At 37.1% G+C, this 16965-nt stretch overlaps 1 protein-coding gene across 2 annotated transcripts in view; it reads right to left on the reverse strand.

The window, feature by feature from the left end:
• Positions 1–16965, reverse strand: part of UNC13C (unc-13 homolog C) — a 590366-nt gene that overhangs the window by 279002 nt on the left and 294399 nt on the right. For both annotated transcript variants that reach the window (XR_009007737.1, XM_007194906.2), the window contains 3 exons: positions 11947–12015; positions 10200–10289; positions 4530–4658 (listed from right to left, as the gene is read on the reverse strand). Coding sequence is in view for 1 of the 2 variants with exons in the window: in XM_007194906.2 (XP_007194968.2) it covers positions 4530–4658; positions 10200–10289; positions 11947–12015 (288 nt within the window). In the remaining variant the exon portion in view is untranslated. The remainder of the gene's footprint in view (positions 1–4529; positions 4659–10199; positions 10290–11946; positions 12016–16965) is intronic.

Genomic DNA, 16965 nt, shown 5'->3' on the forward strand with positions numbered 1-16965 from the left:
ATCTTTATTGAAGTATAATTGCCTTACAATGGTGTGTTAGCTTCTGCGTTATAACGAAGTGAATCAGTTATACATATACAATATGTTCCCATTTCTCTTCCCTCTTGCATCTCCCTCCCTCCCACCCTCCCCTTCCCACCCCTCTAGGTGGTCACAAAGCACCGAGCTGATCTCCCTGTGCTATGCGGCTGCAAAGAAGATATACAGATGGCCTACAGACACATGAAAGAATGCTCAACATCATTAATCATTAGAGAAATGCAAATCAAAACTACAATGAGATATCATCCCACACCGGTCAGAATGGCCATCATCAAAAAATCTAGAAACAATAAATGCTGGAGAGGGTGTGGAGGAAAGGGAACACTCTTGCACTGTTGGTGGGAATGTAAATTGATACAGCCACTATGGAGAACAGTATGGAGGTTCCTTAAAAAACTACAAATAGAACTACCATACGACCCAGCAATCCCACTACTGGGCATATACCCTGAGAAAACCATAGGTCAAAAAGAGTCATGTACCAAAATGTTCATTGCAGCTCTATTTACAATAGCCAGGACATGGAAGCAACCCTGAAACTCTTGTTTCTTGGTTTCAGGCATTACATTGTCTAGAGAGAACTCAGATAAAAACAGAAGTGGCATGAATACTAAAAGTATGTCTTGGTAAAGAAACTGAGAGTTGAAGAGGCTGACTACCTCATCCAAGGCAACCAAACTAATAAGCAGTAGAGCCAGAATCTGAACTCAGGGGTTCAAACATCATGTTCTTGACCACAGACTTTGAAGTGGAGTCAGTGAAGTAGAATATAAATATGTAACAGAGCGCTGTTTTTATAAAATTTCTTTCTTATTAATTATTTAATCAACTGTATTCTCTGTCAGGCATAGCGTTGAACACTGGGGCTACAAAGATGAAACTCACAGCCTAGTAGGGAAGACCGGCCAGACAAAAATTACATTGTATGCCTAATAAATGCACCACGGTAAGTGTGCTAGTGGTGACATGTCAGGGTATTATGAGGGCAGAGAGCGGCAACTCCGGCTTTCTGAAGAAAAGGTCAGTGAGCTCGAGTTAGCCATGAAGGGGTTTGGGGAGGTGAAGCAAATCCAGGTAGATAAAAACAATGCGGATGGAGGCATCATGGAGTTTAGTGTCCTGAATCACAGAAAGCAAGGGGAAAATTACATTGAAATAAGGAAAGCTAGTCAGAGCTCACATCTTAGAGGGCCTTTGAATAATTGCAAAGTTTAGACTTAACCCCATGAGTGAATGGGGGTTACAGATAGGACAGTCACATATATTTTAAGTAGATAGTTTGGGTGGCAGGTTGGAAATGGATTTGAAGGTCTATTAGTCAAAATAAGCCAAGTTTGTTGTGGTAACAGATAAATCTCCTAACCTCAATAAGTTACTGCAGTAATGGGTTATTGCTGAAGCTGGCTGGATAGCCGTCCTCCACCTGGTAGCCATACCATGTGGAATGTGTGTCCTTCCAGGTTACTACAGCAGAAGAGAGCGAGCTGGAGGAAACTTCAGGATGTTTTTAAGGGCTGGGACTAGATGTGGCTTTCATTAGTTCCTCCCATATCTTGTCCAGGACTGTGCAACACTACCCCGTACAACTGCAAGAGGCTTCAGGCAAGGACTGAGAGTCTCCTATGACAGAGCACTTCATTCAGTCTTGTTTATAAAGGGCCAAATAATCTGTAATTTCTTATTGTATCGTTTGGGAAAAGTAATTGTTTATTCATTCATTCAATTTATTCGACAAACACATTTCTGAGCACCTACTATGATCTAGGCACTGTTGCAGGTACCAGGGATACAGCATTGTTCATGTTACTTTCCTCTCCACTCACGATGATGTGTGTAAGGACAGAGTAACAGAGTAAGTGGGGCGGAAGGTGTAATATGGGCAGATCCTGGGTCTTACTGCCATTGAAAGGACTTTGAACATGACTAAAATGAAGGGACTTTAGAATATTATGTGCAAAAGAGTGACATAATCTGACTTACTTTTTAAAAGGATCATTCTTGCTGCTCTGTTGAACATAGGCAGAGGTTGTAGGGTAGAAGCACTGAGCTCTGTTAGTAAGTTATGTAGTAATCCAAGTGAGCAACAGTGGTGACTCAGACCAGGTGGGAGCATGAAGGTGGTGAAAAGTGGTTAGATTCTGGATGTATTGTGAAGATAAGGTGTTTGATTTTGAAGATAAAGTCATCAGAATTTGAGGACAATTCAGATGTATAGTGTGAAGGAAAAAGGTCTTAACTTCAGCTCCTCGGAGAAAGGGGTTACAGTCAACTGAGGGGAGATAAGCCTTAATTACTAAAATTTTTCCCAGATGGTTCCAGAAGGGCTCTAGGGAATATTAGTTTCCTAAATTATTCAGGCCCAATGGATGCTTTCTTTAGAATTTCAAATGATAACAATGTTTAAGGAAAAGTCTTTTTCTTAGATTTAAAGCTTAGCTCCAAACAGTCTCCACATGGACAAGATTTCATATTAAATCTATAAATCTATCCACATAAAACGAATACCAGTTAGTTAGAAAATCATGCAAACATTGTTTTTGAAGCCAAATAAGCAAATATTAAGCTATATTAGATTCATTTTGATGTGACAATTTATTTGCTTTTTATTAGGGGTATGTTTGCTTTATGGGAACTGCACATGTTTCTATATATCTTATATAAATAAAACTGTTTACTATTATTAGTATTAGTATATTAGAAAGACACTAAATAAGGTATGACACTTGACCTTGATGATTTGATTCATCCACTGAGTGTGAATTAGTAGGAGAGGAGGTCATATTTAAGTTGGATTTTTTGAAGGCAGAGGATGGGGAAGAACATTTTAGGCAGATAGAACAGGATAAACACATGAATGTAAAAGAAGATGGCAAGTTCATAGAAAATAATAGAATTTAGGGCTCATGAGAGGGGACCAGTTTGAGTCTGGAATTGCAAGGAGTAGGAAATTAAAGGTGGTAAAGCCCAGTAAGATTGATTATAAAGTTATGTATGGGTAACTTATATGGTATAATAAAAAGCTTAATTTTTATATTTTGGGTAGAATAAAGATGATGTTGAAAATGTAGAGGAAGAATTGAAAGAGCTTTGTGGGAGGAAGATAGAGAGTAGAGAATAGACAAAGGGAAGCCATTAGAAAGCCACCCAAGGGGAGATTTGAAGTCAGAGGCAATTTAATCCCTAGAAATCCCAGAGAATCAAGTTTCCAAACAACAGCACACATAGTGGGAATGTTAAGCTAAAGTTAAGAACAATTGTGTGGTTTTAAGTTGTTTTGCTTATACAATGACAGACTCCAGCTTTAATGTTTTCTCCTATTAGGCTAAGGAGTCAGTGACCCCAGAAAGGATGAATACTGTAAGAAACCCAGCCTGAAACCTAGCTTGAAAGAGTCCTATGCGCCTTCATCCAACATCGGCTTTCTAGAATCTGCCCCACTCAACTAACCAGGAAGTTCCATAGGTAATTGTACAGTTTTCAATATCTATTTGAGCAACTGCATTCTTCAGGGAAGTGGATAGACAATAGATACATGTTAAAGAGCCATCCCCAAACAATAGTTCTATAGAACTAATAGCGATATATATAAATCATAGTGTGCATTAAAAAACTTCAATGCAACAAAAAGACACATCACATATAAAGAGAGAAGTAATATATGAAATTACATAACCAACAAAGATTAGTATCCAAAATATATTTTAGAATTTTCTACAGATTAATAAGCAAAAGACAGGCAAGCCAAGAGAAAAATCAGCAAGTAATTAATAGGTGATATACAGAAAATAAAACTGAAGTGTTCATTGAGCATATTGGAAAAGATGTTCAAACTCACCAATATTAAAACAGTGTTCATTTCTGAAGGAAGAAGGGAGGAGAACAGAATTTGAAAGAACTACAAAGTGAAATGCCAATTTATGTCTAACATTTAATGACTTTAAACAATAAAAATCAGAGCAAATATTGCTCAATGTTAACAGTTGGTCATCTACGTGGTAAGTATACGCATGTTTGATTTACTTTCTGTATTTTCTTTTTAGAAATATTTCTTAATAATAAATTTACATATGTGACAATGTTACCATCCTGTTCTATAAATATGTCCCCATCTATCAGTTTTATGAGAAAAAATGATAAGGGAGGCAGATGAATTAGGGGAAGGACATAGAAGTAGGAGTTGAAATCCTAAGTTCTAGTCCCAAATCTGCCACTTGCCCACTGTGTGACCTTGAGAAAATCACTTAATTCTTTTGAAACTGACTCCTCACCTGAAAAACTTGAACAACAATTTCCACCTTTAATACATGAAGTTATTTTAAGGAGTGAATTATTTCACTCTCATATGTTCAAATGTGAAGAAAAGATATGGAAATTCTTAAAACCTGCAGTTAACATGAAGTTGAATGAACATACTTTCCCACTTACTGTCATTCTAAACTTATGGAAGCAGACATTAGAACAGAAAGTAGACACACATCTTTTCTTACCGGGTCTATTAGCTGGGAATAGAGTTCATGGCAATTGTCAAAAATATACTTGTATGTAGAATCCAGGCAAGCCCTGACACAGTCTTTCACCACCATGCTGGCCTTTGGGGGGCTTTGCAGCTCCAGAACCTGGTAGACAAAATATTTTCTTAAATTCAAAAATAAAACATTGTATAAACCGTATAAACAAATCAAACAATATTCAATAAACACTTTTAGTTGAACTTTCTGTATTCAGGAGAAATGTGGTCTTAGAAATGTTTTAAATGTATAAACACCCACCTTAACGTCCTAATATAACAACTCAGAGAAAACGAGCATAGTTGTAAATATTCAAATAGAAATACTTAAAGTGACCAATCACAATATCATTCATTCATTCCATTCAACCACTCAACAAATATTTATCATCACCTACTATGTATCGGACAATGGTGATAATGCAGTGAGCAAAAGAAACAAAAATCCCTTTCCTCATGAAGCTAAATTTTAGTAGATAATAAACAAAAGAAATCAGTAAAATATATTACATGATGTTGCATGCTGAAAAAAAAAAAATACACCGAAGAAGAGGGATAGAAAGTGTTTCAGTGGAATAGAATTTAATACAAAGGACTTCAATAGTAGATCAATTCAGAGAAGTAACAGGATGGGACCAGTGGAAAAACTGCAAATAGACTACTCCAAGAACCTTAGCTTTGAGCAAGGTGGGAAGAAAGTAGACTATTTGAGCAGAAGAGGAAAGTGACCTATTTTTTTTTAAAGGCTCACTTATGCTGCCTTAAGGCCGGGTATGGACAAAGCAGAAAGACCAGTGATGAGAATAGTTCAATAATTCAGTCATGAGAAGACAGTGCTTGAACTATGGTAGGGCAAGGAGTTGTTAGGAGAAATTCTATTCTGGTTAATTTTGGAAGGAACGGGTAACAGGATTTGTTGACAGATTGGGTGACCAGTGTGAGAGAAAGACACCCCAAGTGTATGATCAGGTCACCCAAGATGGCTGTCCTCTTGCTCTCTGTACATCTCCTGCTCCATGAGTGCCTACTTCAGCCACACCCTACTACCTGACTGACCTTCCTACATACTTGCCCCAGGCCCCAGCTAATGATTGGTCTAACTTTAGCCACGATGATAACCTATCAAAGAGGTGGTGAGGGACATGCCCCTCTGCTGGTTTCCCTGGTAACTGAGGGGCCAACCTGTCATCAATTCCCCTATAACTGGTAACCTCCCCTTCCTCCCAGGAGTGAAGATTGCCTTCATGGCCGGCCGAGAGCTTGGGGCACACAGTGAGGTCTCACTCCAGGACCTTGCTTCAGACACATAAGATTCCCCATCCATTAAACCATTGACATCTCTGTTGCTGATTCCAGATTCTTTCTTTGGTCTTGAAGATGGGCAAGTACAGGCCTCGTAGGCCTATGAGGGGTGGCCTAACACCAAGGTTTTAGCCCTAAATAACTGGTACACTGGAAGTGGTCTCAACCTAGATGAGCAAGACTATGCTTGGAAGATCAGAAGCTCGGTTTACGACAGGTTAAGATTGAGAAGCCCGTTATGCATACAAGTAGATTTCAAACAGACATTTGGGTAAATGAGTCTGGAGTAGTAGAGATGCCTGAGCTAGTGATATAAATTTGAGAATTATTAGCTTAGAGAAGAATTTAAAGAAATGAGACTAGATGAGTATGGACAGAGAAGAGAAGGGGTCCAAAAAATAAACCCTGGGTAATTCTAGCCCTATGACATTAGACAAATGAGAAAGAACAAAGCAATGGAGAAGAGAAAAAAGGCAGCCAATGAGATAGGAGGAAAAAGAAGCAAGAGGGGTGTCCTGGAATCTAGGGAAGAAAGGCTTTCCTGGAGGAGGGATTGATAAAATATATTAAGTGATACTGAACACTGTAGGATGAAGACTGATGACTGACCACTAGATTTAGCGAAGTGATGGTCACTGGTGATTTTGACAAGATCATTTTTGGTGAAGTGATGGGTTAAAGGGCTAATTGGAGTAGGTTCCAAAAATAAGGGTGGATTTGAAGATTTAGCATTTAAAAATTTTTAGTTCTCTACAGATTGATCTATAGATTTAATGCAATCCCAACCAAAATCCCAATAAGAACTAATATCATCTATTAAACAATTCTGAAAAGTAACAAAAATGGTGGAGGACTAAAACTATCTAATTTTAAGATTTGCTATAAGGCTTCAGTAATCAAGACAGCATAGTAATGGTAAAAGTATAGACATTTGGACAGCATAGAGAGTCCAGAAATAGACCCAAACAAATATGATCAATTGATTTTTTATAACGATGCAAATGAAATTCAATGAATAAGGGATGATCGCTTCAATAAATGGTATGAAAACTACTGAACATCTTTATACAAAAAAATGATCCTGACCCATACCTCACAACTTATTAAAAAAAAAAAAAAACCTCTCAAAATGGAACCCAGGATTAAACGTAAAAGGTAAAATAAAACTTTTAGAAGAAACACAGAAAAATCTTTGTGACCCTAGTTTCGTCAGTAGCACTACCTGTAAATAGAAAGACTGACAAAATAGACTTTATCAAAATTAAAAACTCTTGCTAGGCAAAAGATAATTTTAGAGAATGAGAAGACAAAACACTGACAGGGAGGAAACATCAGCAAATAAAGTACCTGACAAAAGACTTGTATCCAGAGTAAATAAAGAACTCAATACTCAACAATAAGAATGAAGAGTGGGCAAAACATTTCAACAGACTGTCACAAAAGAAACTCAGATGGCAAATCAGCTCAAGAAAGCATGATCAACATTGTTAATTAATATAGAAATAAAATTAAGACCATAATAAGATATAACTTCATTCCTATTAGTGAAACTGAGCAGGACCCTGTGGGGCTCCTGGTCACGGAAGTCTTTCTCACCCCCATTTCTTGTTTGTAGGGAACAGACTCCAGCCTCCATGACCTTCCCTGAGTTCCAAAGGGCAGATTAGAACAGTTGCTAATCAGGGAAGGGAGGGGATGCCAAGACAAGGGAGGAGCAGTCAAGAAACAATAGTGCAGCCTTGAGGCCAGGTCATGGTTCTGCCTCAGGGATACATATAACAATATCTTTAAGTTCTTTATAGAACTAAAACCCCCAACAAATGGAAGATGCCAGCATTCTTCATTCCAGATTAAAGGAACCAGAGAAGCTCTTCAAGAAGACCACCAGATTAAAGGAACCACAGAAACTCATCAGATTACCTGAGGCCAGATTAAAGGAGTACAGGCCCTGCACACACCCTAATCTCACCCACAACCTCACCCTTAAACTGTTGCTATAAAACTCCTTGCTAAATCCTCCCAGGTAGGCACACATAGTTTTCGAGGGCAGGATCCCACTGTGTCCCCCCTTTGCCTGGAAAAGCAATAAAGCTATGCTTTTCTACTTCACCCAAAACTCTGTCTCTGAGATTCGATTTGACACTGGTGCACAGAGGCCGGCTGAGTTTTTGGCATCATTAGAATGGCTAAAAAAATAAAATAAAATCATGGAAAATGCCAAGAGCTTTACCAGAAGATGTAGAACAACTGCAACTGGCATTTCTTGTAAAGTTTTACACACATTTACCAAATGACCAAGGAATCTCCCTCCTTGTTATTTATCCAACGAAAGTGAAAATTTATGTTTACACAAAAATATATATATATCAATATTTTTAACAGTTTTATTTGATATGACCCCAAACTGGAAATAACCCAAATGCCTGTAGATCATATATAACAAAGAATTACTACTCAGCAATAAAAAGGAATGAACTGTAGATACACTCAGGAAGAAGGATGAATAGCCAATATGTTACACTACATAGATTATTATTTCATTTCATCCCACAGATCAGGAGGTGGGAGAGAGGTTGACTATAAAGGGCTAGCACAAGGGAATACTGGAGGCTAATAGGACTGTTCTGTATCTTTATTGTAGTGGTGGTTATTACAACCACACATGTCAAAACTAATAGAGCTCTAGGACAAAAAGAGTGAATTTTACTGTCTATAATGAGGAGAAAAAGACAATAGAAGGAGAAAACTTGTTCAGAAGACAATTCGAGAAATTAAATTGGAAAGAAAAAGTAAAAAGGACTATTTTGAAGGGTTTTGGTATTAAAGGAAAAGAAGGATAAGGGTAGTAGCTGTAGAAGAAAATGGAGTCAAGCAATATTTTTAGGATTGGAAATAATAGCATGTTCGGTGATGGGGAGTATCCAGTAGAGGGTGGAAGACTGATAATTCAGGTGAGTGAGGAAGATGGCTGGACCACTGTTTCAGTAACTCAGGAGGGGAACAAATTAATTACATCAGTGGAAGATACAGCTTTTTTTTTTTTTTTTTTTTTAGGAGAACAAACAGCTAAGCAATCATAATAAAAAAAGAAGGAACAGAATACGGACACAGATGCAGGTAAGTAGGTAGATGGGTGGGTGGCGGGAGCATGTGGTCAGACCTTGAAGAAGGTCTCCAGTAGTTGCTCCTGTTTTTCCAGGGAAATCAGAAGCAAGGTCATCAGCTGGTAGTGAGGGTGGCGGAGGAGGACTTGCAAGTTTGAAATGATTTTGTTTCCTATACACTGCAAGGCTGGTGATTGAGGAAAGGCAGGTATTGAGCACTGTGCTGGCACTCCCCTCCCTCACTCCCATTTTCCTACCCCCCCTCAATGTCAATGGCAGGCGTCACTTGTCATTGAGAGCCTGGATCAGTTCTCACTATCACCCTCTATGCACTGTTCCAGCAGCTACTGCCAGCAGATCAGAATTGATGTAAATTCTATTTATCCCAGTCACCTAATTTTACCATGACTTCAAACCAAATGAATTTTAATTGAACTTTAAAGGATGGATGGTTTATACAGTATGGTTTTGTTTTCTTTCTCTCTTATAAAATACCAATTTTATTGTTTTAGTGAAGATAATCATGGGCAACTGAAAAGAAGAAAAATAATTATTTCTATTTTTTTCTGTACAGGAATTTCCTGAATAAAAAATCATAAACTCTCTTTCAAAGGGCAAAAATGTTTAGCCCATAGCCTGACAAGTAGTTTTAAGAAAGGCTTTACATGAATTGTCCAGCTAGCCAAATTGTAATTGCAGACAACTTGCTATTAAAGCAGAGAAGATATACCTAAAAAGAAATGTTTGCATAGGTTGGTAGATAACAATTAATTATACCAATGGATTAAACAATCACACATATTCATATACAGACATTCCCAGGGCAGGAAATGGAAGTTGCTACAATTAGGGTAAACTTAAAAGAGTTGGCTACTCTCTTGGAATGAAAAAGTCTGCAAGACATCTCAGTTAAAATTGAAATGCAAAGTGAACTCCATTTCCGTTTAATGTTCTTAGGGATTTTTTTTTTTCGGTAAGTGTCACGTCCACTCGCTAGAGAGCTTTGTTTAAGATGAATTTAACTTAAAACTAAATTTGAGCCAAATGTATCAGAATATCTTAAGTGTCTAGGATAATCTCTTTTTCAACACACATTATGTTGGAAGATTCATTTAGCTCAGGCAAAGGCACCGCACCTTAATCAATGGGGATGAACAGTACTGATCAAGAGAAGGGTAAAACCAGACTTTACCAGGGAGTAAATGTATGTCACACGAAGACAGTGACAAAAATAAAAGATGTACCTTCATCCTAAAAAAGGTGATACTTGTTAGTAGGTCAACAGTTGATTTCAGGTCTTGCAATCTTTCAGCATTGCTGGCGGGAAAGTTTTCCTGGTTAATTAGGAAACAGAAAATGGGTAAATTATCAGCATTAAGCCTCCAGTGGCAAATAAACTACAACTAACTTTCTGTGAAAGAAAATGGTAAGCAAACTGTGTAAAATTTAAGAAGTATCACCACAGTATTCTCACAATATTTTTACTGTAAAACATCACAGAAAATAAACAAGTTGGAAGTATTCTCATCTTAATCTTAGAAAGCCATATTCTTCTATTTATTCCCACAATGTAACAAAAATGTACAAAATAATATCATTAATGCAATGTTATGAGGTTATTTATCCTTGTTTCACAAAATAGCTTTCCTGCTGAAAGAGGGAAGGTGAGCATATATTTGAAAATATTTTTTATAATTTTCTCAAGATGGGTTATTTTTTCCAAAATCCTTTTGAGAAACTTTACATGTCCTATATTTACTTTTAGTCACAAAGAAGCTAAAAGTTAAAAAAAGAAAATAAGACTGCACTGCATAGTCTCTCCCTGAAGTACTTCAGATTTAAACAAAAAGTTTTTGTTAGTGAAGTTTGGTGAGAAATGTGATACAAAAATGCAGATGTTCAGAATTTTGAAGGAAAGGAATTATGAAAATATTAAGGAAACAATTTCAGCATTGAGAAATTTCTCGTATTAATGTGCTTTCAGATAGGCTTTTTAAAGAGCCATTAGGAAAACCACAGGTAACTTTTAGGTATTCATGAACTCAAGCAGAGTTGGGGTGTCAAAGTGATGGTGAATGAGGTGGCCTCAAGGTCCTTCTTGCCCCCAAATATCATTTTCATTGCCTGTCACAGCAGTTCCCTTCTCATAGTGTTGGCCCCAGTTCCAACATGAAAGGTAAGTTTGACAAAATTTGGTATTATAATTTCCAGAAATGTGCAGTTAAGCGATTCATCAATAAGAGACTAAAAATTGAATGTAAGAAAGATACATATGTACAGATATGGAAAGATATTTATTATAGAATAAATTGTTAAAGAATGCAATAATTATTACTATAGATTTTTTGGTAAATAAAATTTGTAACCAAATTTTTTTGTAACTATTTTCTAAATAAAATTATATCTGTGTCTTTACAAACACAGACACACACATGAATATATTTGTGTATGTGTGAGTTTGTGTGTGTTTCACCTGCAGGTGAAGTATAGAATGAACTCTATACAGCTTCAAAAAACGCACATTGTATTGATCTAGGAGTGAATTAAGCAGTGAATCCCAGAAGGAATATCAAAAGCTGAGGAAATATCAGCTGGATATCTTAGTAAGAAGGGGTGAGCTTTTAAATGAGGACTGGGCCACATGTCTACTTCATGAATTAGCTGAGGGCCACTCAATCTGATGGTTATTAAAAGAATTATAAAATTAAAGCTGTACATGTGCATGCGCGCACGCACACACACACACACACACACACACACACATACATACACACAGAGTCCTGCAGGCTGATGTGGAGCAAGGTACCTAAACAAGGGATGTCTACTTGATTACTTAGGGGACCCGTCTAGTGTAACAGGACCCAAGATTCCAAGATCATTATCTTTACTTTTCCATTACATAGTGGATAACTTTTTTTTTTTACAATATGACAAGAAATCATCTGAGCCAAACACCATATTTTACCTTTAGGCAAATAATTTTGTACATACCCTATACTTTGAAAGGTCAATCCTTAAAGAGTTATGCAACTGGTCCAGTAGTTTTATGAATTTTTCCCTCTGTGCAAACACAAAATAGGAGAATGGAAATCAATGATAATTCTAAATGTAGTCCTCACAACAAAATCTGTCTGAGTTAATGTCCCCATTTGATAGAAAGGAAGGTTCAAAGATGTCAGTGATTTCTCCAAGATCATAGAGCTGGTATGTGACATAGCAGTGATTCAAACTCAGGTCTCTGACACCAAAGCCACACTCTTTCCTGTAAGTCACACTGCCTCTCTGTGATGAATGAGACAGTATCCAAAGAGTTGAGTCATGAAGAAAGAATCCAGACAACTGAATTGCCACTGTACTCCTTCACAGCAGTATGAGTCAACAAGAGAAACTATAACCCACCCCTCTTCCCACCTCCGCAGACCACACCACCTCCCCAAAATTAAACTATAGTTTTTTTAAACTTCTCCCACCTATGGAGGGGGGACTAGCTGCTCTCTGTGTCAAAAACAATTTCAAAAAGTATTTTCCTTTTGGTAACAGACTTCATAATCTGAAAGGATCGACTGCCTTTAAAGTATGTTTATGATTTAGTGCTAAAAAAGGATAAAATATCAGGTCAACAAAAATTACCGATGCCTCCCTCTGATGCTGTATCAGGGTTGGACTGACTTCTTCATAGAAGGATTTGAAGATGATAAAGGATAAGAATTAAAACGTTTTGATAATAAGCATAAGGATATAGTTGTGTGAATTAAATAAATTAAATAAATTAGATAAGGTAAAAAACCATCAAAGTCACACGTGGAAACTTTACAGTAGACAAAGCACCACTCTGAGTTTCTGATTCCTAAATAAAAATGAAAAAAAAATAGGGGGATGGTAGTAAATGACAGTAAAGGTTCCTCCCTAGATTAATATTCTGTAAACACCAAATTACACTTTGGAATATATTAGCAAAAGTAGAAATTTTTCCTAGTAGTTTCACGTACAAGTTGGATTTATGGGGTATATAACTCTTATCCCTTTAAGTCACTGATCTTGATGAAGTGAGTTGAATATTAACGGGAGTTGATAAATTGTTCCTAAGTTGAAACTTCAATTTTCTGAATAAACTGCCTTTTTTCAGGTTTATATATCAGTGAACAAAGTTTGAGTATTGCCTCTGTGTTAATAACCCTTGTGGAGGCAATGAAGGAGCCTAAGAGATGACCCTTGCCTTCCAGAAGCTTGCTATCTTGTTAGGTAAGTAAGACTCTCCAGTAAAGCTGCCAGAAAATACAATGAATGTCTTAGAGTTTTCTTTCTTACTCTCTATCATACCATCCTATGGGAGGAGGTGACCTATATTGCCCTTTATTAACCCCCATCCCCCATCAATGTGGGTCAGTGGATCTCAATCAAAATAGAAAAATAAAAGAGCCGCTACAATCATCGGTTTAGGCCATAGTAGTTAATCATTCAATGACTGTAAAAATCAATGTGTTTGTGTCAGTCTCTGGATGCTTTATATGACCACTGTGATTGGTATGAATCATTAAGACAGCTGACATGACCCTAGTCAACCACACTATGACCCAAATCACTGGCCCTGTTGTGTATACTGGGACCAACCGTTCTGGTTGTCTGCCTGATGATATCCCTTCTTCTTCTCTTCCTAATAGAACCTCAAGAGTCAAATATGTCCTTTATGAAACACCTACCCTCCCAGGCCTCTTTTACTCTAGCAATGGCCAGGTAGCATGATTTTGGCCAATGAGATGTATACAGTTTATTAAAGGGGATGGAACCAGCCAGCATATTACTGATGAATTATTATTTAGAAAGATTCTAAAAGAATGCTCTGCAGAGTTTGTTGTATTAGTATCTGCTATATAATTCTTTGTTAGGCCTTTTTTTTCCATTTGCCCTTTGTGTCTCTCTCCTTTTTCTCACCTTAAACTCAGACGAGATACTAGAAGGTCAAATAGCCATCCCGTGGCTATAAGATGAAAAGCTAAACAAATGGTAAGAATGATGAGGCAGGAAGCTAGGAGCCTCCACACCTCACCCTAACTCTGTCTGCCCACCCTTTCAAAAAATTACAATCCTGAGCAGCTGTACTAGCCCTGAATTCCTTACTACCTTTGGGCTTAGGTTACATGGGAAAGAATATTGAGTTAGGTTTGTTGAATTTGTTTCATGCAGCTGAACAGAATTCTGACTGATACAGATCACACATTTAGTCTTCCAACCTAGGTCTTCAGTGCTCAGCTGGAAAATTTACATTCCAGAAAAATTGAAAACTCTGGAGAAAACTGCCAGGCTTGTTGTCACTAAATCCCGAACAATATCAGATGATGTGAAATTAAAAGTGTGTTCCTGATACAATTTTCGCAGACATTTTTTAAACAGAAGGACAGCCTGAAATTTTATTTCATTTACCATATTTCTATTTAACTTGAGTGAGATTGCCTTTGTGAGAGCAGAGGAGGCCTATCACCTACATGGTGTGATTTGAGGAATAAGAAAAGACTGCGATTAAAAAATGTTTCTCGAGGGACATGCCACAATATCTGAAACTGTCATGTTATTCAGTTCTTTGCATTTGGTAAGGACTACATATGTCTGCTATTAGGTAGGGGCTAAATCTATAATATTAACATAAGCATTATCTGTTGTCAAGTATTTAGGTTTAATTAGTTGACAAGAATAACTCTAGACTGGGGGTCAGCAAACTGTCTGTAAGAGCCAGATAGTAATTTTTTCAGCTCTGTGGTCTCTGTCACAACTATTAAACTCTGCCATTGTAGCACAAGAGCTTCTATAACCAATATATAAACAAACGAGCATGGTTGTTTTCCAATAAAATTTTGCTTATGGATACTGAAGTGTGCATTTCATATAATTTTCATGTATCACAAATGACAATCTTTTGATTTTTAAAAACCATTTAAAAATGTAAAAGTCATTCTTAGCTTATGAGCTGTACAAAACCAGTTGGTGGGCCAGTTTTGACCCATGAGAAGAGGGGAGATTTTGAGTAGGGGGAGGCAGTTGCTACCCCACAAGGACACTCTTAGCAAGTTTCCCTAGGACACTGGGAATCGTGGAAGGAAAAGCTCTTATAAAGAAGGTGTGTAAAAACCTCTGCATCATCCCCAGCTTCGCTCTCCCATTCCTTTGCTTCTCAGTATCTCACTCCAACAGCAGCAGTAGATTTCACCTGAAGCTAATGATGCTTAAGGTCTCGGGGTCCTCACTTGATTCAGCTTCCCTGGAAGGAGCCCTAGCTGCATGTGCAATCTGCTCTTACGTTTTCATAAATTTACAAGAATAGGATAAAATTATTCTGACCTGGACCAGCAAATTATAAAAAGTTTTTTCCAGATCATATCGAAAGCAGTCATTCTTTAAGCAGAACAGAAACATTTCAAGTAGAATTAATGTGTAGGCTATTTTGATAAGTTTTTGATAATTTAACTAATGCTAATCATATGAACATACTGGAAATACATTTGCATTTCTTGTTGAGATTAATATTGATACCAACAGAGATACCATAAAATTATAAAATGCCACTGAAACAATGCTATCAATGACACACTAATTAATAAATGACATAAATTCAAAGAGTATATAAGAAGTCACTTAATAGGCAAACTTGAAAAGCACCGAGATATTACTGTTCACTGAGCATGAAAGCCTATGGTTTCTCTCAGTCTGACTAAACTTTAGACAGGCTTCTTCTTGACACTAGGTCCTAACTTCCCTTTTTTATTTTTAGAGCATTTTCTTTTCTTTTGTTTTTTGCAAATTGTTTTAGACATCATGTTTCTGTTTTTGTTTTTGTTTTTGTTTTCATTTTCTATGATTGCAAGCATTTCCTGTCACTTTATCAGAAAGTTCGGGTTTCCCAGGGATTTGGAAAAGGAACACATATGTTGGGGCATGGCTGTGTGATCAGGGGGAAGTGCTGATTTTTTAAAATTATTGTATAAGTTTCAGGCGAACAGTATTATAATTTGACATCTGTATACACTAGAAAGCGATCACCACCACAAATCTAGTTCCCATCCATCACCGTATAGTTGAATCGCTGTCTGATGTACATTCTATCTCTCCCCTCTGCAACATTTCCTCTACAGAGTGATCTTTCTAAATCAGAAATTCGATCAGATTCTACAAGATGCCTCAAGAATGAAGTCCAAACATCTGAGTGGGCATTAAAGGGCCTCAGCAATCTAATATCGATCCAGTAACACAATGTTCTCTTATATTTCCATCTTTTATTCTATCTGCCCTATTCACTAGGCAGGCTACCTTACACACACTTTGAACTTAGTTTTATTATCTTCTCCTTGTCTTTACTTCGAAGACCTAAGGTAGTTTTCCTTCTACTTCTTAGACTTTGAAAAATACTACTCATTCCTAAAAGCACTGTTCCTTTTGGCAAGCTTCCATGAGCCTCTGAAGAGTATCCATCACTTTCTCCTCCTCAATCTCAAAGCAAATTTATAAGTATGAACTCCTTTGACACTTATCCCATTTGGGGACTGATTTATGGTTATTGATACACATGATTAGGTGACTATCCCATTAGAGTATAAAACCCAGAGAACAGAGGTAAACATTTATCTTTCAGTCCCTCTACTACCTGCCATAGTGCCTTATATGAGGTATCACATAAATATGTCTTGAATGAACAAGCAACCAAATAAAAGAATACCTGTAATGAAAAGGAAATATTTATTAGCATATTTGTTTTTGAAGGGCACTGGCTATGTCAGAGGGTATCTATGCTCAAGAAAAAATTGAGCTAGATAAACATCAATTTTACTAATAATTTGCTATTTGTGTCTTAAGATAACTAACCAAATAAGTTTCCTAAAGAGTTTTCTTCAAAGTTGAAAAACTGACCCCCACCTCATGGAGTTTTCTTCCTTTCCAACTCTTCCTCTACCCATGCTGTTTTCAACACCCATGGAGATGTTTTATCCAATCAAGTTCTTTGATAATCTTGACTCCCAGCAA

Source organism: Balaenoptera acutorostrata, chromosome 3 (genome assembly GCF_949987535.1).
Source record: "Balaenoptera acutorostrata chromosome 3, mBalAcu1.1, whole genome shotgun sequence".
Taxonomy (NCBI): domain Eukaryota; kingdom Metazoa; phylum Chordata; class Mammalia; order Artiodactyla; family Balaenopteridae; genus Balaenoptera; species Balaenoptera acutorostrata.